This window comes from Oncorhynchus kisutch, linkage group LG21 (assembly GCF_002021735.2).
Source record: "Oncorhynchus kisutch isolate 150728-3 linkage group LG21, Okis_V2, whole genome shotgun sequence".
NCBI lineage: Eukaryota > Metazoa > Chordata > Actinopteri > Salmoniformes > Salmonidae > Oncorhynchus > Oncorhynchus kisutch.
In genome coordinates this window covers 1673515-1697943 of record NC_034194.2, presented here as the reverse complement: position 1 = coordinate 1697943, position 24429 = coordinate 1673515, and the positions used below count along the sequence as shown (strand labels likewise).

Below are 24429 nucleotides of genomic sequence, written 5' to 3'. Positions count from 1 at the left end.
TAACGTACTATAAAGGTGTACGTTGATCTTGCTAAGTTGGTGTAATGTTGTGTGAACCTGTACCTGCTCTGACGCTATAGGATGCGTGAATGTTTAACGTACTATAAAGGTGTACGTTGATCTTGCTAAGTTGGTGTAATGTTGTGCGAACCTGTACCTGCTCTGACGCTATAGGATGCGTGAATGTTTAACGTACTATAAAGGTGTACGTTGATCTTGCTAAGTTGGTGTAATGTTGTGCGAACCTGTACCTGCTCTGACGCTATAGGATGCGTGAATGTTTAACGTACTATAAAGGTGTACGTTGATCTTGCTAAGTTGGTGTAATGTTGTGCGAACCTGTACCTGCTCTGACGCTATAGGATGCGTGAATGTTTAACGTACTATAAAGGTGTACGTTGATCTTGCTAAGTTGGTGTAATGTTGTGCGAACCTGTACCTGCTCTGACGCTATAGGATGCGTGAATGTTTAACGTACTATAAAGGTGTACGTTGATCTTGCTAAGTTGGTGTAATGTTGTGTGAACCTGTACCTGCTCTGACGCTATAGGATGCGTGAATGTTTAACGTACTATAAAGGTGTACGTTGATCTTGCTAAGTTGGTGTAATGTTGTGTGAACCTGTACCTGCTCTGACGCTATAGGATGCGTGAATGTTTAACGTACTATAAAGGTGTACGTTGATCTTGCTAAGTTGGTGTAATGTTGTGCGAACCTGTACCTGCTCTGACGCTATAGGATGCGTGAATGTTTAACGTACTATAAAGGTGTACGTTGATCTTGCTAAGTTGGTGTAATGTTGTGCGAACCTGTACCTGCTCTGACGCTATAGGATGCGTGAATGTTTAACGTACTATAAAGGTGTACGTTGATCTTGCTAAGTTGGTGTAATGTTGTGCGACCCTGTACCTGCTCTGACGCTATAGGATGCGTGAATGTTTAACGTACTATAAAGGTGTACGTTGATCTTGCTAAGTTGCTGTAATGTTGTGTGAACCTGTACCTGCTCTGACGCTATAGGATGCGTGAATGTTTAACGTACTATAAAGGTGTACGTTGATCTTGCTAAGTTGGTGTAATGTTGTGTGAACCTGTACCTGCTCTGACGCTATAGGATGCGTGAATGTTTAACGTACTATAAAGGTGTACGTTGATCTTGCTAAGTTGGTGTAATGTTGTGTGAACCTGTACCTGCTCTGACGCTATAGGATGCGTGAATGTTTAACGTACTATAAAGGTGTACGTTGATCTTGCTAAGTTGGTGTAATGTTGTGTGAACCTGTACCTGCTCTGACGCTATAGGATGCGTGAATGTTTAACGTACTATAAAGGTGTACGTTGATCTTGCTAAGTTGCTGTAATGTTGTGCGAACCTGTACCTGCTCTGACGCTATAGGATGCGTGAATGTTTAACGTACTATAAAGGTGTACGTTGATCTTGCTAAGTTGGTGTAATGTTGTGTGAACCTGTACCTGCTCTGACGCTATAGGATGCGTGAATGTTTAACGTACTATAAAGGTGTACGTTGATCTTGCTAAGTTGGTGTAATGTTGTGTGAACCTGTACCTGCTCTGACGCTATAGGATGCGTGAATGTTTAACGTACTATAAAGGTGTACGTTGATCTTGCTAAGTTGGTGTAATGTTGTGTGAATGTTTTTGTACCTGCTTTATTGTTGTAGGTTGTGTGAGCATTGTACTAAGCTATGTTGCTGTAACGTTGTTTGAACGTTGAACCTGCTATGAAGGTATAAGTTGCGATGTTGCCGTAACATTGTGAACTTTGCTGTACCTGCTATATAGTTGAAGGCTGCCAGTGAGCTACTGATAAGGGACATGTCAGTGCTGACAGTCGTAGCATTGATCACAGGGTTCATGTCCGGTGGCCGGGGGGCTTTGTCCTCCACTCCTCCTTCATTTGTCTTCACCTCCCCAGAGTAGGAACCAAACACCCTCCCTCGCTTCTTCTTTCCTGGGGGGATAGTAAACAGGACTTTGACATTGGGGTCAGGCAGACAGTTATGATCAGATACTTCTTTCCTGGGGGGATAGTAAACAGGACATTGACATTGGGGTCAGGCAGACTATTATGATCAGATACTTCTTTCCTGGGGGGATAGTAAACAGGACATTGACATTGGGGTCAGGCAGACTGTTATGATCAGATACTTCTTCTTTCCTGGGGGGATAGTAAATGGGACATTGACAATGATGATGTATATATACCATGGATTGCTGATGCTATGTATTGGCCAATGAGAGGCAAAAAAGCCACCAGTCAGCCATATTAAGATGTTTTTATTGTCACATTCACTGGAAAGGTGAAGTGTAATGTGTTGTTTTACAGGGTCAGCCATAGTAGTATGATAGGTGCAGTTTAATGTGTTGTTGTACATGGTCAGCCATAGTAGTATGATAGGTGTTGTTGTACAGGGTCAGTCATGGTAAAATGATAGGTGTTGTTTCACAGAGTCAGTCCCAGTAGTATAATGGGTGCAGTGTAATGTGTTGTTTTACAGGGTCAGTCATAGTAGTATGATAGGTGTTGTTGTACAGGGTCAGTCATAGTAGTATGATAGGTGCAGTGTAATGTGTTGTTTTACAGGGTCAGTCATAGTAGTATGATAGGTACAGTGAAATGTGTTGTTTTACAGGGTCAGTCATAGTGGTATGATAGGTGTTGTTGTACAGGGTCAGTCATGGTAAAATGATAGGTGTTGTTTTACAGGTTAAGCCATAGTAGTATGATAGGTGCAGTGTAATGTGTTGTTTTACAGGGTAAGCCATAGTAGTATGATACAGTGCCTTGCGAAAGTATTCGGCCCCCTTGAACTTTGCGACCTTTTGCCACATTTCAGGCTTCAAACATAAAGATATAAAACTGTATTTTTTTGTGAAGAATCAACAACAAGTGGGACACAATCATGAAGTGGAACGGCATTTATTGGATATTTCAAACTTTTTTAACAAATCAAAAACTGAAAAATTGGGCGTGCAAAATTATTCAGCCCCCTTAAGTTAATACTTTGTAGCGCCACCTTTTGCTGCGATTACAGGTGTAAGTCGCTTGGGGTATGTCTCTATCAGTTTTGCACATCGAGAGACAGAATTTTTTTCCCATTCCTCCTTGCAAAACAGCTCGAGCTCAGTGAGGTTGGATGGAGAGCATTTGTGAACAGCAGTTTTCAGTTCTTTCCACAGATTCTCGATTGGATTCAGGTCTGGACTTTGACTTGGCCATTCTAACACCTGGGTATGTTAATTTTTGAACCATTCCATTGTAGATTTTGCTTTATGTTTTGGATCATTGTCTTGTTGGAAGACAAATCTCCGTCCCAGTCTCAGGTCTTTTGTGTTGTTCAGTCATAGTAGTATGATAGGTACAGTGAAATGTGTTGCTTTACAGGGTCAGTCATAGTAGTATGATAGGTGTTGTTGTACAGGGTCAGTCATAGTAGTATGATAGGTGCAGTGTAATGTGTTGTTTTACAGGGTCAGTCATAGTAGTATGATAGGTACAGAGAAATGTGTTGTTTTACAGGGTCAGTCATAGTGGTATGATAGGTGTTGTTTTACAGGGTCAGTCATAGTAGTATGATAGGTGTTGTTTTACAGGGTCAGTCATAGTAGTATGATAGGTGTTGTTTTACAGGGTCAGTCATAGTAGTATGATAGGTGTTGTTTTACAGGGTCAGTCATAGTAGTATGATAGGTGTTGTTTTACAGGGTCAGTCATAGTAGTATGATAGGTGTTGTTTTACAGGGTGAGCCACAATAATATGATAGGTGTTGTTTTACAGGTTAAGCTATAGTAGTATGATAGGTGTTGTTTTACAGGGTCAGTCATAGTAGTATGATAGGTACAGTGAAATGTGTTGCTTTACAGGGTCAGTCATAGTAGTATGATAGGTGTTGTTTTACACGGTCAGCCATAGTAGTATGATAGGTGTTGTTTTACAGGGTCAGTCATAGTAGTATGATAGGTGCAGTGTAATGTGTTGTCTTACAGGGTCAGTCATAGTAGTATGATAGGTGTTGTTTTACAGGGTCAGCCATAGTAGTATGATAGGTGTTGTTTTACAGGGACAGTCATAGTAGTATGATAGGTGCAGTGAAATGTGTTGTTTTACAGGGACAGTCATAGTAGTATGATAGGTGTTGTGAAATGTGTTGTTTTACAGGGTCAGCCATAATATGATAGCTGTTGTTTTACAGGGTCAGCCATAGTAGTATGATAGGTGCAGTGAAATGTGTTGTTTTACAGGGTCAGTCATAGTAGTATGATAGGTGTTGTTTTACAGGGTCAGTCATAGTAGTATGATAGGTGTTGTTTTACAGGGTCAGCCATAGTAGTATGATAGGTGCAGTGTAATGTGTTGTTTTACAGGGTCAGTCATAGTAGTATGATGGATGCAGTGTAATGTGTTGTTTTACAGGGTCAGTCATAGTAGTATGATGGATGCAGTGTAATGTGTTGTTTTACAGGGTCAGCCATAATAATATGATAGGTGTTGTTTTACAGGGTCAGTCATAGTAGTATGATAGGTGCAGTGTAATGTGTTGTTTTACAGGGTCAGTCATAGTAGTATGATGGATGCAGTGCAATGTGTTGTTTTACAGGGTCAGTCATAGTAGTATGATTGGTGCAGTGTAATGTGTTGTTTTACAGGGTCAGCCATAATAATATGATAGGTGTTATTTTACAGGGTCAGACATAGTAGTATGATAGGTGTTGTTTTACAGGGTCAGCCATAGTAGTATGATAGGTGTTGTTTTACAGGGTCAGTCATAGTAGTATGATAGGTGTTGTTGTACAGGTTCAGTCATAGCAGTATGATAGGTGCAGTGTAATGTGTTGTTTTACAGGGTCAGTCATAGTAGTATGATAGGTACAGTGAAATGTGTTGTTTTACAGGGTCAGTCATAGTGGTATGATAGGTGTTGTTGTACAGGGTCAGTCATGGTAAAATGATAGGTGTTGTGAAATGTGTTGTTTTACAGGGTCAGCCATAATATGATAGGTGTTGTTTTACAGGGTCAGCCATAGTAGTATGATAGGTGCAGTGAAATGTGTTGTTTTAAAGGGTCAGCCATAGTAGTATGATAGGTGCAGTGTAATGTGTTGTTTTACAGGGTCAGCCATAATAATATGATAGGTGTTGTGAAATGTGTTGTTTTACAGGGTCAGTCATAGTAGTATGATAGGTGTTGTTTTACAGGGTCAGTCATAGTAGTATGATAGGTGTTGTTTTACAGGGTCAGTCATAGTAGTATGATAGGTGTTGTTTTACAGGGTCAGTCATAGTAGTATGATAGGTGTTGTTTTACAGGGTCAGTCATAGTAGTATGATAGGTGTTGTTTTACAGGGTCAGTCATAGTAGTATGATAAGTGTTGTTTTACAGGGTGAGCCACAATAATATGATAGGTGTTGTTTTACAGGTTAAGCCATAGTAGTATGATAGGTGTTGTTTTACAGGGTCAGTCATAGTAGTATGATAGGTACAGTGAAATGTGTTGCTTTACAGGGTCAGTCATAGTAGTATGATAGGTGTTGTTTTACACGGTCAGCCATAGTAGTATGATAGGTGTTGTTTTACAGGGTCAGTCATAGTAGTATGATAGGTGTTGTTGTACAGGGTCAGTCATAGTAGTATGATAGGTGCAGTGTAATGTGTTGTTTTACAGGGTCAGTCATAGTAGTATGATAGGTACAGAGAAATGTGTTGTTTTACAGGGTCAGTCATAGTGGTATGATAGGTGTTGTTGTACAGGGTCAGTCATGGTAAAATGATAGGTGTTGTTTTACAGGTTAAGCCATAGTAGTATGATAGGTGCAGTGTAATGTGTTGTTTTACAGGGTCAGCCATAGTAGTATGATAGGTGTTGTTTTACAGGGTCAGTCATAATAATATGATAGGTGTTGTGAAATGTGTTGTTTTACAGGGTCAGCCATAACATGATAGGTGTTGTTTTACAGGGTCAGCCATAGTAGTATGATAGGTGCAGTGAAATGTGTTGTTTTACAGGGTCAGCCATAGTAGTATGATCGGTGCAGTGTAATGTGTTGTTTTACAGGGTCAGCCATAATAATATGATAGGTGTTGTGAAATGTGTTGTTTTACAGGGTCAGTCATAGTAGTATGATAGGTGTTGTTTTACAGGGTCAGTCATAGTAGTATGATAGGTGTTGTTTTACAGGGTCAGTCATAGTAGTATGATAGGTGTTGTTTTACAGGGTCAGTCATAGTAGTATGATAGGTGTTGTTTTACAGGGTGAGCCACAATAATATGATAGGTGTTGTTTTACAGGTTAAGCTATAGTAGTATGATAGGTGTTGTTTTACAGGGTCAGTCATAGTAGTATGATAGGTACAGTGAAATGTGTTGCTTTACAGGGTCAGTCATAGTAGTATGATAGGTGTTGTTTTACAGGGTCAGTCATAGTAGTATGATAGGTGCAGTGTAATGTGTTGTTTTACAGGGTCAGCCATATTAGTATGATGGGTGCAGTGTAATGCATTGTTTTACAGGGTCAGCCATAATAATATGATAGGTGTAATGTGTTGTTTTACAGGGTCAGTCATAGTAGTATGATAGGTGCAGTGTAATGTGTTGTCTTACAGGGTCAGTCATAGTAGTATGATAGGTGTTGTTTTACAGGGTCAGCCATAGTAGTATGATAGATGTTGTTTTACAGGGACAGTCATAGTAGTATGATAGGTGCAGTGAAATGTGTTGTTTTACAGGGACAGTCATAGTAGTATGATAGGTGTTGTGAAATGTGTTGTTTTACAGGGTCAGCCATAATATGATAGCTGTTGTTTTACAGGGTCAGCCATAGTAGTATGATAGGTGCAGTGAAATGTGTTGTTTTACAGGGTCAGTCAAAGTAGTATGATAGGTGTTGTTTTACAGGGTCAGTCATAGTAGTATGATAGGTGTTGTTTTACAGGGTCAGCCATAGTAGTATGATAGGTGAAGTGTAATGTGTTGTTTACAGGGTCAGTCATAGTGGTATGCTAGGTGTTGTTTTACAGGGTCAGTCATAGTAGTATGATAGGTGTTGTTTTACAGGGTCAGTCATAGTAGTATGATAGGTGTTGTTTTACAGGGTCAGCCATAGTAGTATGATAGGTGCAGTGTAATGTGTTGTTTTACAGGGTCAGTCATAGTAGTATGATGGATGCAGTGTAATGTGTTGTTTTACAGGGTCAGTCATAGTAGTATGATGGATGCAGTGTAATGTGTTGTTTTACAGGGTCAGCCATAATAATATGAGAGGTGTTGTTTTACAGGGTCAGTCATAGTAGTATGATAGGTGCAGTGTAATGTGTTGTTTTACAGGGTCAGCCATAATAATATGATAGGTGTTATTTTACAGGGTCAGACATAGTAGTATGATAGGTGTTGTTTTACAGGGTCAGCCATAGTAGTATGATAGGTGTTGTTTTACAGGGTCAGTCATAGTAGTATGATAGGTGTTGTTGTACAGGGTCAGTCATAGTAGTATGATAGGTGCAGTGTAATGTGTTGTTTTACAGGGTCAGTCATAGTAGTATGATAGGTACAGTGAAATGTGTTGTTTTACAGGGTCAGTCATAGTGGTATGATAGGTGTTGTTGTACAGGGTCAGTCATGGTAAAATGATAGGTGTTGTTTTACAGGTTAAGCCATAGTAGTATGATAGGTGCAGTGTAATGTGCTGTTTTACAGGGTAAGCCATAGTAGTATGATAGGTGTTGTTTTACAGGGTCAGTCATAATAATATGATAGGTGTTGTGAAATGTGTTGTTTTACAGGGTCAGCCATAATATGATAGGTGTTGTTTTACAGGGTCAGCCATAGTAGTATGATAGGTGCAGTGAAATGTGTTGTTTTACAGGGTCAGCCATAGTAGTATGATAGGTGCAGTGTAATGTGTTGTTTTACAGGGTCAGCCATAATAATATGATAGGTGTTGTGAAATGTGTTGTTTTACAGGGTCAGTCATAGTAGTATGATAGGTGTTGTTTTACAGGGTCAGCCATAGTAGTATGATAGGTGTTGTTTTACAGGGTCAGTCATAGTAGTATGATAGGTGTTGTTTTACAGGGTCAGTCATAGTAGTATGATAGGTGTTGTTTTACAGGGTCAGTCATAGTAGTATGATAGGTGTTGTTTTACAGGGTCAGTCATAGTAGTATGATAGGTGTTGTTTTACAGGGTCAGTCATAGTAGTATGATAGGTGTTGTTTTACAGGGTCAGTCATAGTAGTATGATAAGTGTTGTTTTACAGGGTGAGCCACAATAATATGATAGGTGTTGTTTTACAGGTTAAGCCATAGTAGTATGATAGGTGTTGTTTTACAGGGTCAGTCATAGTAGTATGATAGGTACAGTGAAATGTGTTGCTTTACAGGGTCAGTCATAGTAGTATGATAGGTGTTGTTTTACACGGTCAGCCATAGTAGTATGATAGGTGTTGTTTTACAGGGTCAGTCTTAGTAGTATGATAGGTGTTGTTGTACAGGGTCAGTCATAGTAGTATGATAGGTGCAGTGTAATGTGTTGTTTTACAGGGTCAGTCATAGTAGTATGATAGGTACAGAGAAATGTGTTGTTTTACAGGGTCAGTCATAGTGGTATGATAGGTGTTGTTGTACAGGGTCAGTCATGGTAAAATGATAGGTGTTGTTTTACAGGTTAAGCCATAGTAGTATGATAGGTGCAGTGTAATGTGTTGTTTTACAGGGTAAGCCATAGTAGTATGATAGGTGTTGTTTTACAGGGTCAGTCATAATAATATGATAGGTGTTGTGAAATGTGTTGTTTTACAGGGTCAGCCATAATATGATAGGTGTTGTTTTACAGGGTCAGCCATAGTAGTATGATAGGTGCAGTGAAATGTGTTGTTTTACAGGGTCAGCCATAGTAGTATGATCGGTGCAGTGTAATGTGTTGTTTTACAGGGTCAGTCATAGTAGTATGATAGGTGTTGTTTTACAGGGTCAGTCATAGTAGTATGATAGGTGTTGTTTTACAGGGTCAGTCATAGTAGTATGATAGGTGTTGTTTTACAGGGTCAGTCATAGTAGTATGATAGGTGTTGTTTTACAGGGTGAGCCACAATAATATGATAGGTGTTGTTTTACAGGTTAAGCTATAGTAGTATGATAGGTGTTGTTTTACAGGGTCAGTCATAGTAGTATGATAGGTGCAGTGTAATGTGTTGTTTTACAGGGTCAGCCATATTAGTATGATGGGTGCAGTGTAATGCATTGTTTTACAGGGTCAGCCATAATAATATGATAGGTGTAATGTGTTGTTTTACAGGGTCAGTCATAGTAGTATGATAGGTGCAGTGTAATGTGTTGTTTTACAGGGTCAGTCATAGTAGTATGATAGGTACAGAGAAATGTGTTGTTTTACAGGGTCAGTCATAGTGGTATGATAGGTGTTGTTGTACAGGGTCAGTCATGGTAAAATGATAGGTGTTGTTTTACAGGTTAAGCCATAGTAGTATGATAGGTGCAGTGTAATGTGTTGTTTTACAGGGTCAGCCATAGTAGTATGATAGGTGTTGTTTTACAGGGTCAGTCATAATAATATGATAGGTGTTGTGAAATGTGTTGTTTTACAGGGTCAGCCATAACATGATAGGTGTTGTTTTACAGGGTCAGCCATAGTAGTATGATAGGTGCAGTGAAATGTGTTGTTTTACAGGGTCAGCCATAGTAGTATGATCGGTGCAGTGTAATGTGTTGTTTTACAGGGTCAGCCATAATAATATGATAGGTGTTGTGAAATGTGTTGTTTTACAGGGTCAGTCATAGTAGTATGATAGGTGTTGTTTTACAGGGTCAGTCATAGTAGTATGATAGGTGTTGTTTTACAGGGTCAGTCATAGTAGTATGATAGGTGTTGTTTTACAGGGTCAGTCATAGTAGTATGATAGGTGTTGTTTTACAGGGTGAGCCACAATAATATGATAGGTGTTGTTTTACAGGTTAAGCTATAGTAGTATGATAGGTGTTGTTTTACAGGGTCAGTCATAGTAGTATGATAGGTACAGTGAAATGTGTTGCTTTACAGGGTCAGTCATAGTAGTATGATAGGTGTTGTTTTACAGGGTCAGTCATAGTAGTATGATAGGTGCAGTGTAATGTGTTGTTTTACAGGGTCAGCCATATTAGTATGATGGGTGCAGTGTAATGCATTGTTTTACAGGGTCAGCCATAATAATATGATAGGTGTAATGTGTTGTTTTACAGGGTCAGTCATAGTAGTATGATAGGTGCAGTGTAATGTGTTGTCTTACAGGGTCAGTCATAGTAGTATGATAGGTGTTGTTTTACAGGGTCAGCCATAGTAGTATGATAGATGTTGTTTTACAGGGACAGTCATAGTAGTATGATAGGTGCAGTGAAATGTGTTGTTTTACAGGGACAGTCATAGTAGTATGATAGGTGTTGTGAAATGTGTTGTTTTACAGGGTCAGCCATAATATGATAGCTGTTGTTTTACAGGGTCAGCCATAGTAGTATGATAGGTGCAGTGAAATGTGTTGTTTTACAGGGTCAGTCAAAGTAGTATGATAGGTGTTGTTTTACAGGGTCAGTCATAGTAGTATGATAGGTGTTGTTTTACAGGGTCAGCCATAGTAGTATGATAGGTGAAGTGTAATGTGTTGTTTTACAGGGTCAGTCATAGTGGTATGCTAGGTGTTGTTTTACAGGGTCAGTCATAGTAGTATGATAGGTGTTGTTTTACAGGGTCAGTCATAGTAGTATGATAGGTGTTGTTTTACAGGGTCAGCCATAGTAGTATGATAGGTGCAGTGTAATGTGTTGTTTTACAGGGTCAGTCATAGTAGTATGATGGATGCAGTGTAATGTGTTGTTTTACAGGGTCAGTCATAGTAGTATGATGGATGCAGTGTAATGTGTTGTTTTACAGGGTCAGCCATAATAATATGAGAGGTGTTGTTTTACAGGGTCAGTCATAGTAGTATGATAGGTGCAGTGTAATGTGTTGTTTTACAGGGTCAGCCATAATAATATGATAGGTGTTATTTTACAGGGTCAGACATAGTAGTATGATAGGTGTTGTTTTACAGGGTCAGCCATAGTAGTATGATAGGTGTTGTTTTACAGGGTCAGTCATAGTAGTATGATAGGTGTTGTTGTACAGGGTCAGTCATAGTAGTATGATAGGTGCAGTGTAATGTGTTGTTTTACAGGGTCAGTCATAGTAGTATGATAGGTACAGTGAAATGTGTTGTTTTACAGGGTCAGTCATAGTGGTATGATAGGTGTTGTTGTACAGGGTCAGTCATGGTAAAATGATAGGTGTTGTTTTACAGGTTAAGCCATAGTAGTATGATAGGTGCAGTGTAATGTGCTGTTTTACAGGGTAAGCCATAGTAGTATGATAGGTGTTGTTTTACAGGGTCAGTCATAATAATATGATAGGTGTTGTGAAATGTGTTGTTTTACAGGGTCAGCCATAATATGATAGGTGTTGTTTTACAGGGTCAGCCATAGTAGTATGATAGGTGCAGTGAAATGTGTTGTTTTACAGGGTCAGCCATAGTAGTATGATAGGTGCAGTGTAATGTGTTGTTTTACAGGGTCAGCCATAATAATATGATAGGTGTTGTGAAATGTGTTGTTTTACAGGGTCAGTCATAGTAGTATGATAGGTGTTGTTTTACAGGGTCAGCCATAGTAGTATGATAGGTGTTGTTTTACAGGGTCAGTCATAGTAGTATGATAGGTGTTGTTTTACAGGGTCAGTCATAGTAGTATGATAGGTGTTGTTTTACAGGGTCAGTCATAGTAGTATGATAGGTGTTGTTTTACAGGGTCAGTCATAGTAGTATGATAGGTGTTGTTTTACAGGGTCAGTCATAGTAGTATGATAGGTGTTGTTTTACAGGGTCAGTCATAGTAGTATGATAAGTGTTGTTTTACAGGGTGAGCCACAATAATATGATAGGTGTTGTTTTACAGGTTAAGCCATAGTAGTATGATAGGTGTTGTTTTACAGGGTCAGTCATAGTAGTATGATAGGTACAGTGAAATGTGTTGCTTTACAGGGTCAGTCATAGTAGTATGATAGGTGTTGTTTTACACGGTCAGCCATAGTAGTATGATAGGTGTTGTTTTACAGGGTCAGTCTTAGTAGTATGATAGGTGTTGTTGTACAGGGTCAGTCATAGTAGTATGATAGGTGCAGTGTAATGTGTTGTTTTACAGGGTCAGTCATAGTAGTATGATAGGTACAGAGAAATGTGTTGTTTTACAGGGTCAGTCATAGTGGTATGATAGGTGTTGTTGTACAGGGTCAGTCATGGTAAAATGATAGGTGTTGTTTTACAGGTTAAGCCATAGTAGTATGATAGGTGCAGTGTAATGTGTTGTTTTACAGGGTAAGCCATAGTAGTATGATAGGTGTTGTTTTACAGGGTCAGTCATAATAATATGATAGGTGTTGTGAAATGTGTTGTTTTACAGGGTCAGCCATAATATGATAGGTGTTGTTTTACAGGGTCAGCCATAGTAGTATGATAGGTGCAGTGAAATGTGTTGTTTTACAGGGTCAGCCATAGTAGTATGATCGGTGCAGTGTAATGTGTTGTTTTACAGGGTCAGTCATAGTAGTATGATAGGTGTTGTTTTACAGGGTCAGTCATAGTAGTATGATAGGTGTTGTTTTACAGGGTCAGTCATAGTAGTATGATAGGTGTTGTTTTACAGGGTCAGTCATAGTAGTATGATAGGTGTTGTTTTACAGGGTGAGCCACAATAATATGATAGGTGTTGTTTTACAGGTTAAGCTATAGTAGTATGATAGGTGTTGTTTTACAGGGTCAGTCATAGTAGTATGATAGGTGCAGTGTAATGTGTTGTTTTACAGGGTCAGCCATATTAGTATGATGGGTGCAGTGTAATGCATTGTTTTACAGGGTCAGCCATAATAATATGATAGGTGTAATGTGTTGTTTTACAGGGTCAGTCATAGTAGTATGATAGGTGCAGTGTAATGTGTTGTCTTACAGGGTCAGTCATAGTAGTATGATAGGTGTTGTTTTACAGGGTCAGCCATAGTAGTATGATAGGTGTTGTTTTACAGGGACAGTCATAGTAGTATGATAGGTGCAGTGAAATGTGTTGTTTTACAGGGACAGTCATAGTAGTATGATAGGTGTTGTGAAATGTGTTGTTTTACAGGGTCAGCCATAATATGATAGCTGTTGTTTTACAGGGTCAGCCATAGTAGTATGATAGGTGCAGTGAAATGTGTTGTTTTACAGGGTCAGTCATAGTAGTATGATAGGTGTTGTTTTACAGGGTCAGCCATAGTAGTATGATAGGTGAAGTGTAATGTGTTGTTTTACAGGGTCAGTCATAGTGGTATGCTAGGTGTTGTTTTACAGGGTCAGTCATAGTAGTATGATAGGTGTTGTTTTACAGGGTCAGCCATAGTAGTATGATAGGTGCAGTGTAATGTGTTGTTTTACAGGGTCAGTCATAGTAGTATGATAGGTGCAGTGTAATGTGTTGTTTTACAGGGTCAGTCATAGTAGTATGATGGATGCAGTGTAATGTGTTGTTTTACAGGGTCAGTCATAGTAGTATGATAGGTGCAGTGTAATGTGTTGTTTTACAGGGTCAGTCATAGTAGTATGATAGGTGTTGTTTTACAGGGTCAGTCATAGTAGTATGATAGGTGTTGTTTTACAGGGTGAGCCACAATAATATGATAGGTGTTGTTTTACAGGTTAAGCTATAGTAGTATGATAGGTGTTGTTTTACAGGGTCAGTCATAGTAGTATGATAGGTGCAGTGTAATGTGTTGTTTTACAGGGTCAGCCATATTAGTATGATGGGTGCAGTGTAATGCATTGTTTTACAGGGTCAGCCATAATAATATGATAGGTGTAATGTGTTGTTTTACAGGGTCAGTCATAGTAGTATGATAGGTGCAGTGTAATGTGTTGTCTTACAGGGTCAGTCATAGTAGTATGATAGGTGTTGTTTTACAGGGTCAGCCATAGTAGTATGATAGGTGTTGTTTTACAGGGACAGTCATAGTAGTATGATAGGTGCAGTGAAATGTGTTGTTTTACAGGGACAGTCATAGTAGTATGATAGGTGTTGTGAAATGTGTTGTTTTACAGGGTCAGCCATAATATGATAGCTGTTGTTTTACAGGGTCAGCCATAGTAGTATGATAGGTGCAGTGAAATGTGTTGTTTTACAGGGTCAGTCATAGTAGTATGATAGGTGTTGTTTTACAGGGTCAGCCATAGTAGTATGATAGGTGAAGTGTAATGTGTTGTTTTACAGGGTCAGTCATAGTGGTATGCTAGGTGTTGTTTTACAGGGTCAGTCATAGTAGTATGATAGGTGTTGTTTTACAGGGTCAGCCATAGTAGTATGATAGGTGCAGTGTAATGTGTTTGTTTTACAGGGTCAGTCATAGTAGTATGATAGGTGCAGTGTAATGTGTTGTTTTACAGGGTCAGTCATAGTAGTATGATGGATGCAGTGTAATGTGTTGTTTTACAGGGTCAGTCATAGTAGTATGATAGGTGCAGTGTAATGTGTTGTTTTACAGGGTCAGCCATAATAATATGATAGGTGTTATTTTACAGGGTCAGACATAGTAGTATGATAGGTGTTGTTTTACAGGGTCAGCCATAGTAGTATGATAGGTGTTGTTTTACAGGGTCAGTCATAGTAGTATGATAGATGCAGTGTAATGTGTTGTTTTACAGGGTCAGTCATAGTAGTATGATAGGTGCAGTGTAATGTGTTGTTTTACAGGGTCAGACATAGTAGTATGATAGGTGTTGTTTTACAGGGTCAGTCATAGTAGTATGATAGGTGCAGTGTAATGTGTTGTTTTACAGGGTCAGCCATAATAATATGATAGGTGTTGTGAAATGTGTTGTTTTACAGGGTCAGTCATAGTAGTATGATAGGTGTTGTTTTACAGGGTCAGTCATAGTAGTATGATAGGTGCAGTGTAATGTGTTGTTTTACAGGGTCAGTCATAGTAGTATGATAGGTGTAGTGTAATGTGTTGTTTTACAGGGTCAGCCCAAAAATATGATAGGTGTTGTTTTACAGGGTCAGTCATAGTAGTATGATAGGTGTTGTTTTACAGGGTCAGTCATAGTAGTATGATAGGTGTTGTTTTACAGGGTGAGCCACAATAATATGATAGGTGTTGTTTTACAGGTTAAGCCATAGTAGTATGATAGGTGTTGTTTTACAGGGTCAGTCATAGTAGTATGATAGGTACAGTGAAATGTGTTGCTTTACAGGGTCAGTCATAGTAGTATGATAGGTGTTGTTTTACACGGTCAGCCATAGTAGTATGATAGGTGTTGTTTTACAGGGTCAGTCATAGTAGTATGATAGGTACACTGAAATGTGTTGCTTTACAGGGTCAGTCATAGTAGTATGATAGGTGTTGTTGTACAGGGTCAGTCATAGTAGTATGATAGGTGCAGTGTAATGTGTTGTTTTACAGGGTCAGTCATAGTAGTATGATAGGTACAGAGAAATGTGTTGTTTTACAGGGTCAGTCATAGTGGTATGATAGCTGTTGTTGTACAGGGTCAGTCATAGTAGTATGATAGGTACACTGAAATGTGTTGCTTTACAGGGTCAGTCATAGTAGTATGATAGGTTTTGTTGTACAGGTTAAGCCATAGTAGTATGATAGGTGCAGTGTAATGTGTTGTTTTACAGGGTAAGCCATAGTAGTATGATAGGTGTTGTTTTACAGGGTCAGTCATAGTAGTATGATAGGTGTTGTTTTACAGGGTCAGTCATAGTAGTATGATAGGTGTTGTTTTACAGGGTGAGCCACAATAATATGATAGGTGTTGTTTTACAGGTTAAGCAATAGTAGTATGATAGGTGTTGTTTTACAGGGTCAGTCATAGTAGTATGATAGGTACAGTGAAAATGTGTTGCTTTACAGGGTCAGTCATAGTAGTATGATAGGTGTTATTTTACACGGTCAGCCATAGTAGTATGATAGGTGTTGTTTTACAGGGTCAGTCATAGTAGTATGATAGGTGCAGTGTAATGTGTTGTTTTACAGGGTCAGCCATATTAGTATGATGGGTGCAGTGTAATGCATTGTTTTACAGGGTCAGCCATAATAATATGATAGGTGTAATGTGTTGTTTTACAGGGTCAGTCATAGTAGTATGATAGGTGCAGTGTAATGTGTTGTCTTACAGGGTCAGTCATAGTAGTATGATAGGTGTTGTTTTACAGGGACAGTCATAGTAGTATGATAGGTGCAGTGAAATGTGTTGTTTTACAGGGACAGTCATAGTAGTATGATAGGTGTTGTGAAATGTGTTGTTTTACAGGGTCAGCCATAATATGATAGCTGTTGTTTTACAGGGTCAGCCATAGTAGTATGATAGGTGCAGTGAAATGTGTTGTTTTACAGGGTCAGCCATAATAATATGATAGGTGTTATTTTACAGGGTCAGACATAGTAGTATGATAGGTGTTGTTTTACAGGGTCAGCCATAGTAGTATGATAGGTGTTGTTTTACAGGGTCAGTCATAGTAGTATGATAGATGCAGTGTAATGTGTTGTTTTACAGGGTCAGTCATAGTAGTATGATAGGTGCAGTGTAATGTGTTGTTTTACAGGGTCAGACATAGTAGTATGATAGGTGTTGTTTTACAGGGTCAGTCATAGTAGTATGATAGGTGCAGTGTAATGTGTTGTTTTACAGGGTCAGTCATAGTAGTATGATAGGTGTTGTTTTACAGGGTCAGCCATAGTAGTATGATAGGTGCAGTGTAATGTGTTGTTTTACAGGGTCAGTCATAGTAGTATGATAGGTGCAGTGTAATGTGTTGTTTTACAGGGTCAGTCATAGTAGTATGATGGATGCAGTGTAATGTGTTGTTTTACAGGGTCAGTCATAGTAGTATGATAGGTGCAGTGTAATGTGTTGTTTTACAGGGTCAGCCATAATAATATGATAGGTGTTATTTTACAGGGTCAGACATAGTAGTATGATAGGTGTTGTTTTACAGGGTCAGCCATAGTAGTATGATAGGTGTTGTTTTACAGGGTCAGTCATAGTAGTATGATAGATGCAGTGTAATGTGTTGTTTTACAGGGTCAGTCATAGTAGTATGATAGGTGCAGTGTAATGTGTTGTTTTACAGGGTCAGACATAGTAGTATGATAGGTGTTGTTTTACAGGGTCAGTCATAGTAGTATGATAGGTGCAGTGTAATGTGTTGTTTTACAGGGTCAGCCATAATAATATGATAGGTGTTGTGAAATGTGTTGTTTTACAGGGTCAGTCATAGTAGTATGATAGGTGTTGTTTTACAGGGTCAGTCATAGTAGTATGATAGGTGCAGTGTAATGTGTTGTTTTACAGGGTCAGTCATAGTAGTATGATAGGTGTAGTGTAATGTGTTGTTTTACAGGGTCAGCCCAAAAATATGATAGGTGTTGTTTTACAGGGTCAGTCATAGTAGTATGATAGGTGTTGTTTTACAGGGTCAGTCATAGTAGTATGATAGGTGTTGTTTTACAGGGTGAGCCACAATAATATGATAGGTGTTGTTTTACAGGTTAAGCCATAGTAGTATGATAGGTGTTGTTTTACAGGGTCAGTCATAGTAGTATGATAGGTACAGTGAAATGTGTTGCTTTACAGGGTCAGTCATAGTAGTATGATAGGTGTTGTTTTACACGGTCAGCCATAGTAGTATGATAGGTGTTGTTTTACAGGGTCAGTCATAGTAGTATGATAGGTACACTGAAATGTGTTGCTTTACAGGGTCAGTCATAGTAGTATGATAGGTGTTGTTGTACAGGGTCAGTCATAGTAGTATGATAGGTGCAGTGTAATGTGTTGTTTTACAGGGTCAGTCATAGTAGTATGATAGGTACAGAGAAATGTGTTGTTTTACAGGGTCAGTCATAGTGGTATGATAGCTGTTGTTGTACAGGGTCAGTCATAGTAGTATGATAGGTACACTGAAATGTGTTGCTTTACAGGGTCAGTCATAGTAGTATGATAGGTTTTGTTGTACAGGTTAAGCCATAGTAGTATGATAGGTGCAGTGTAATGTGTTGTTTTACAGGGTAAGCCATAGTAGTATGATAGGTGTTGTTTTACAGGGTCAGTCATAGTAGTATGATAGGTGTTGTTTTACAGGGTCAGTCATAGTAGTATGATAGGTGTTGTTTTACAGGGTGAGCCACAATAATATGATAGGTGTTGTTTTACAGGTTAAGCAATAGTAGTATGATAGGTGTTGTTTTACAGGGTCAGTCATAGTAGTATGATAGGTACAGTGAAAATGTGTTGCTTTACAGGGTCAGTCATAGTAGTATGATAGGTGTTATTTTACACGGTCAGCCATAGTAGTATGATAGGTGTTGTTTTACAGGGTCAGTCATAGTAGTATGATAGGTGCAGTGTAATGTGTTGTTTTACAGGGTCAGCCATATTAGTATGATGGGTGCAGTGTAATGCATTGTTTTACAGGGTCAGCCATAATAATATGATAGGTGTAATGTGTTGTTTTACAGGGTCAGTCATAGTAGTATGATAGGTGCAGTGTAATGTGTTGTCTTACAGGGTCAGTCATAGTAGTATGATAGGTGTTGTTTTACAGGGACAGTCATAGTAGTATGATAGGTGCAGTGAAATGTGTTGTTTTACAGGGACAGTCATAGTAGTATGATAGGTGTTGTGAAATGTGTTGTTTTACAGGGTCAGCCATAATATGATAGCTGTTGTTTTACAGGGTCAGCCATAGTAGTATGATAGGTGCAGTGAAATGTGTTGTTTTACAGGGTCAGCCATAATAATATGATAGGTGTTATTTTACAGGGTCAGACATAGTAGTATGATAGGTGTTGTTTTACAGGGTCAGCCATAGTAGTATGATAGGTGTTGTTTTACAGGGTCAGTCATAGTAGTATGATAGATGCAGTGTAATGTGTTGTTTTACAGGGTCAGTCATAGTAGTATGATAGGTGCAGTGTAATGTGTTGTTTTACAGGGTCAGACATAGTAGTATGATAGGTGTTGTTTTACAGGGTCAGTCATAGTAGTATGATAGGTGCAGTGTAATGTGTTGTTTTACAGGGTCAGTCATAGTAGTATGATAGGTGTAGTGTAATGTGTTGTTTTACAGGGTCAGCCCAAAAATATGATAGGTGTTGTTTTACAGGGTCAGTCATAGTAGTATGATAGGTGTTGTTTTACAGGGTCAGTCATAGTAGTATGATAGGTGTTGTTTTACAGGGTGAGCCACAATAATATGATAGGTGTTGTTTTACAGGTTAAGCCATAGTAGTATGATAGGTGTTGTTTTACAGGGTCAGTCATAGTAGTATGATAGGTGAAGTGAAATGTGTTGCTTTACAGGGTCAGTCATAGTAGTATGATAGGTGTTGTTTTACACGGTCAGCCATAGTAGTATGATAGGTGTTGTTTTACAGGGTCAGTCATAGTAGTATGATAGGTACACTGAAATGTGTTGCTTTACAGGGTCAGTCATAGTAGTATGATAGGTGTTGTTTTACACGGTCAGCCATAGTAGTATGATAGGTGTTGTTTTACAGGGTCAGTCATAGTAGTATGATAGGTACACTGAAATGTGTTGCTTTACAGGGTCAGTCATAGTAGTATGATAGGTGTTGTTGTACAGGGTCAGTCATAGTAGTATGATAGGTGCAGTATAATGTGTTGTTTTACAGGGTCAGTCATAGTAGTATGATAGGTACAGAGAAATGTGTTGTTTTACAGGGTCAGTCATAGTGGTATGATAGCTGTTGTTGTACAGGGTCAGTCATAGTAGTATGATAGGTACACTGAAATGTGTTGCTTTACAGGGTCAGTCATAGTAGTATGATAGGTTTTGTTGTACAGGTTAAGCCATAGTAGTATGATAGGTGCAGTGTAATGTGTTGTTTTACAGGGTAAGCCATAGTAGTATGATAGGTGTTGTTTTACAGGGTCAGTCATAGTAGTATGATAGGTGTTGTTTTACAGGGTCAGCCATAGTAGTATGATAGGTGTTGTTTTACAGGGTGAGCCACAATAATATGATAGGTGTTGTTTTACAGGTTAAGCAATAGTAGTATGATAGGTGTTGTTTTACAGGGTCAGTCATAGTAGTATGATAGGTACAGTGAAAATGTGTTGCTTTACAGGGTCAGTCATAGTAGTATGATAGGTGTTGTTTTACACGGTCAGCCATAGTAGTATGATAGGTGTTGTTTTACAGGGTCAGTCATAGTAGTATGATAGGTGCAGTGTAATGTGTTGTTTTACAGGGTCAGCCATATTAGTATGATGGGTGCAGTGTAATGCATTGTTTTACAGGGTCAGCCATAATAATATGATAGGTGTAATGTGTTGTTTTACAGGGTCAGTCATAGTAGTATGATAGGTGTTGTTTTACAGGGTCAGCCATAGTAGTATGATAGGTGTTGTTTTACAGGGACAGTCATAGTAGTATGATAGGTGCAGTGAAATGTGTTGTTTTACAGGGACAGTCATAGTAGTATGATAGGTGTTGTGAAATGTGTTGTTTTACAGGGTCAGCCATAATATGATAGCTGTTGTTTTACAGGGTCAGCCATAGTAGTATGATAGGTGCAGTGAAATGTGTTGTTTTACAGGGTCAGTCATAGTAGTATGATAGGTGTTGTTTTACAGGGTCAGTCATAGTAGTATGATAGGTGTTGTTTTACAGGGTCAGCCATAGTAGTATGATAGGTGAAGTGTAATGTGTTGTTTTACAGGGTCAGTCATAGTGGTATGCTAGGTGTTGTTGTACAGGGTCAGACATAGTAGTATGATAGGTGTTGTTTTACAGGGTCAGTCATAGTAGTATGATAGGTGTTGTTTTACAGGGTCAGCCATAGTAGTATGATAGGTGCAGTGTAATGTGTTGTTTTACAGGGTCAGTCATAGTAGTATGATGGATGCAGTGTAATGTGTTGTTTTACAGGGTCAGCCATAATAATATGATAGGTGTTGTTTTACAGGGTCAGTCATAGTAGTATGATAGGTGCAGTGTAATGTGTTGTTTTACAGGGTCAGTCATAGTAGTATGATGGATGCAGTGTAATGTGTTGTTTTACAGGGTCAGTCATAGTAGTATGATAGGTGCAGTGTAATGTGTTGTTTTACAGGGTCAGCCATAATAATTTGATAGGTGTTATTTTACAGGGTCAGACATAGTAGTATGATAGGTGTTGTTTTACAGGGTCAGCCATAGTAGTATGATAGGTGTTGTTTTACAGGGCCAGTCATAGTAGTATGATAGATGCAGTGTAATGTGTTGTTTTACAGGGTCAGTCATAGTAGTATGATAGGTGCAGTGTAATGTGTTGTTTTACAGGGTCAGACATAGTAGTATGATAGGTGTTGTTTTACAGGGTCAGTCATAGTAGTATGATAGGTGCAGTGTAATGTGTTGTTTTACAGGGTCAGCCATAATAATATGATAGGTGTTGTGAAATGTGTTGTTTTACAGGGTCAGTCATAGTAGTATGATAGGTGTTGTTTAACAGGGTCAGCCTTAGTAGTATGATGGGTGCAGTGTAATGTGTTGTTTTACAGGGTCAGTCATAGTAGTATGATAGGTGTAGTGTAATGTGTTGTTTTACAGGGTCAGCCAAAATAATATGATAGGTGTTGTTTTACAGGGTCAGTCATAGTAGTATGATAGGTGTTGTTTTACAGGGTCAGCCATAGTAGTATGATAGGTGCAGTGAAATGTGTTGTTTTACAGGGTCAGCCATAGTAGTATGATAGGTGCAGTGTAATGTGTTGTTTTACATGGTCAGACATAGTAGTATGATAGGTGTTGTTTTACAGGGTCAGTCATAGTAGTATGATAGGTGCAGTGTAATGTGTTGTTTTACAGGGTCAGCCATAATAATATGATAGGTGTAATGTAATGTGTTGTTTTACAGGGTCAGTCATAGTAGTATGATAGGTGTAGTGTAATGTGTTGTTTTACAGGGTCAGCCAAAATAATATGATAGGTGTTGTTTTACAGGGTCAGTCATAGTAGTATGATAGGTGTTGTTTTACAGGGTCAGCCATAGTAGTATGATAGGTGCAGTGAAATGTGTTGTTTTACAGGGTCAGCCATAGTAGTATGATAGGTGCAGTGTAATGTGTTGTTTTACAGGGTCAGACATAGTAGTATGATAGGTGTTGTTTTACAGGGTCAGTCATAGTAGTATGATAGGTGCAGTGTAATGTGTTGTTTTACAGGGTCAGTCATAGTAGTATGATAGGTGTTGTTTTACAGGGTCAGCCATAGTAGTATGATAGGTGTTGTTTTACAGGGTCAGTCATAGTAGTATGATAGGTGTTGTTTTACAGGGTCAGACATAGTAGTATGATAGGTGCAGTGTAATGTGTTGTTTTACAGGGTCAGCCATAATATGATAGGTGTTGTTTTACAGGGTCAGCCATAGTAGTATGATAGGTGCAGTGAAATGTGTTGTTTTACAGGGTCAGCCATAATATGATAGGTGTTGTTTTACAGGGTCAGCCATAGTAGTATGATAGGTGCAGTGAAATGTGTTGTTTTACAGGGTCAGCCATAGTAGTATGATAGGTGCAGTGTAATGTGTTGTTTTACAGGGTCAGTCATAGTAGTATGATAGGTGTTGTTTTACAGGGTCAGTCATAGTAGTATGATAGGTGTTGTTTTACAGGGTGAGCCACAATAATATGATCGGTGTTGTTTTACAGGTTAAGCCATAGTAGTATGATAGGTGTTGTTTTACAGGGACAGTCATAGTAGTATGATAGGTGAAGTGAAATGTGTTGTTTTACAGGGTCAGTCATAGTAGTATGATAGGTGTTGTTTTACAGGGTAAGCCATAGTAGTATGATAGGTGTTGTTTTACAGGGTCAGTCATAGTAGTATGATAGGTACAGTGAAATGTGTTGTTTTACAGGGTCAGTCATAGTAGTATGATAGGTGTAATGTGTTGTTTTACAGGGTCAGTCATAGTAGTATGATAGGTGCAGTGTAATGTGTTGTCTTACAGGGTCAGTCATAGTAGTATGATAGGTGTTGTTTTACAGGGTCAGCCATAGTAGTATGATAGGTGTAATGTGTTGTTTTACAGGGTCAGTCATAGTAGTATGATAGGTGCAGTGTAATGTGTTGTCTTACAGGGTCAGTCATAGTAGTATGATAGGTGTTGTTTTACAGGGTCAGCCATAGTAGTATGATAGGTGCAGTGTAATGTGTTATTTTACAGGGTCAGTCATAGTAGTATGATAGGTGTTGTTTTACAGGGTCAGCCATAGTAGTATGATAGGTGTTGTTTTACAGGGTCAGCCATAGTAGTATGATAGGTGTTGTTTTACAGGGTCAGTCATAATAATATAATAGGTGTTGTGAAATGTGTTGTTTTACAGGGTCAGCCATAATATGATAGGTGTTGTTTTACAGGGTCAGCCATAGTAGTATGATAGGTGCAGTGAAATGTGTTGTTTTACAGGGTCAGTCATAGTAGTATGATAGGTGTTGTTTTACAGGGTCAGTCATAGTAGTATGATAGGTGTTGTTTTACAGGGTCAGCCATAGTATTATGATAGGTGAAGTGTAATGTGTTGTTTTACATGGTCAGTCATAGTGGTATGCTAGGTGTTGTTGTACAGGGTCAGACATAGTAGTATGATAGGTGTTGTTTTACAGGGTCAGTCATAGTAGTATGATAGGTGTTGTTTTACAGGGTCAGTCATAGTAGTATGATGGATGCAGTGTAATGTGTTGTTTTACAGGGTCAGCCATAATAATATGATAGGTGTTATTTTACAGGGTCAGTCATAGTAGTATGATAGGTGCAGTAAAATGTGTTGTTTTACAGGGTCAGTCATAGTAGTATGATAGGTGCAGTGTAATGTGTTGTTTTACAGGGTCAGACATAGTAGTATGATAGGTGTTGTTTTACAGGGTCAGTCATAGTAGTATGATAGGTGCAGTGTAATGTGTTGTTTTACAGGGTCAGCCATAATAATATGATAGGTGTTGTGAAATGTGTTGTTTTACAGGGTCAGTCATAGTAGTATGATAGGTGTTGTTTAACAGGGTCAGCCTTAGTAGTATGATGGGTGCAGTGTAATGTGTTGTTTTACAGGGTCAGTCATAGTAGTATGATAGGTGTAGTGTAATGTGTTGTTTTACAGGGTCAGCCAAAATAATATGATAGGTGTTGTTTTACAGGGTCAGTCATAGTAGTATGATAGGTGTTGTTTTACAGGGTCAGCCATAGTAGTATGATAGGTGCAGTGAAATGTGTTGTTTTACAGGGTCAGCCATAGTAGTATGATAGGTGCAGTGTAATGTGTTGTTTTACAGGGTCAGACATAGTAGTATGATAGGT

The 24429-nt window shown here is 38.7% G+C and overlaps 1 protein-coding gene across 1 annotated transcript in view; it reads right to left on the bottom strand.

Moving 5' to 3' along the window:
- Positions 1-24429, bottom strand: part of LOC109886480 (protein eva-1 homolog A) — a 136500-nt gene that overhangs the window by 15285 nt on the left and 96786 nt on the right. Inside the window, exon 3 of the mRNA XM_031800869.1 lies at positions 1793-1972. Within this exon, the coding sequence (XP_031656729.1) occupies positions 1793-1877 (85 nt within the window). The 5' untranslated portion in view covers positions 1878-1972. The remainder of the gene's footprint in view (positions 1-1792; positions 1973-24429) is intronic.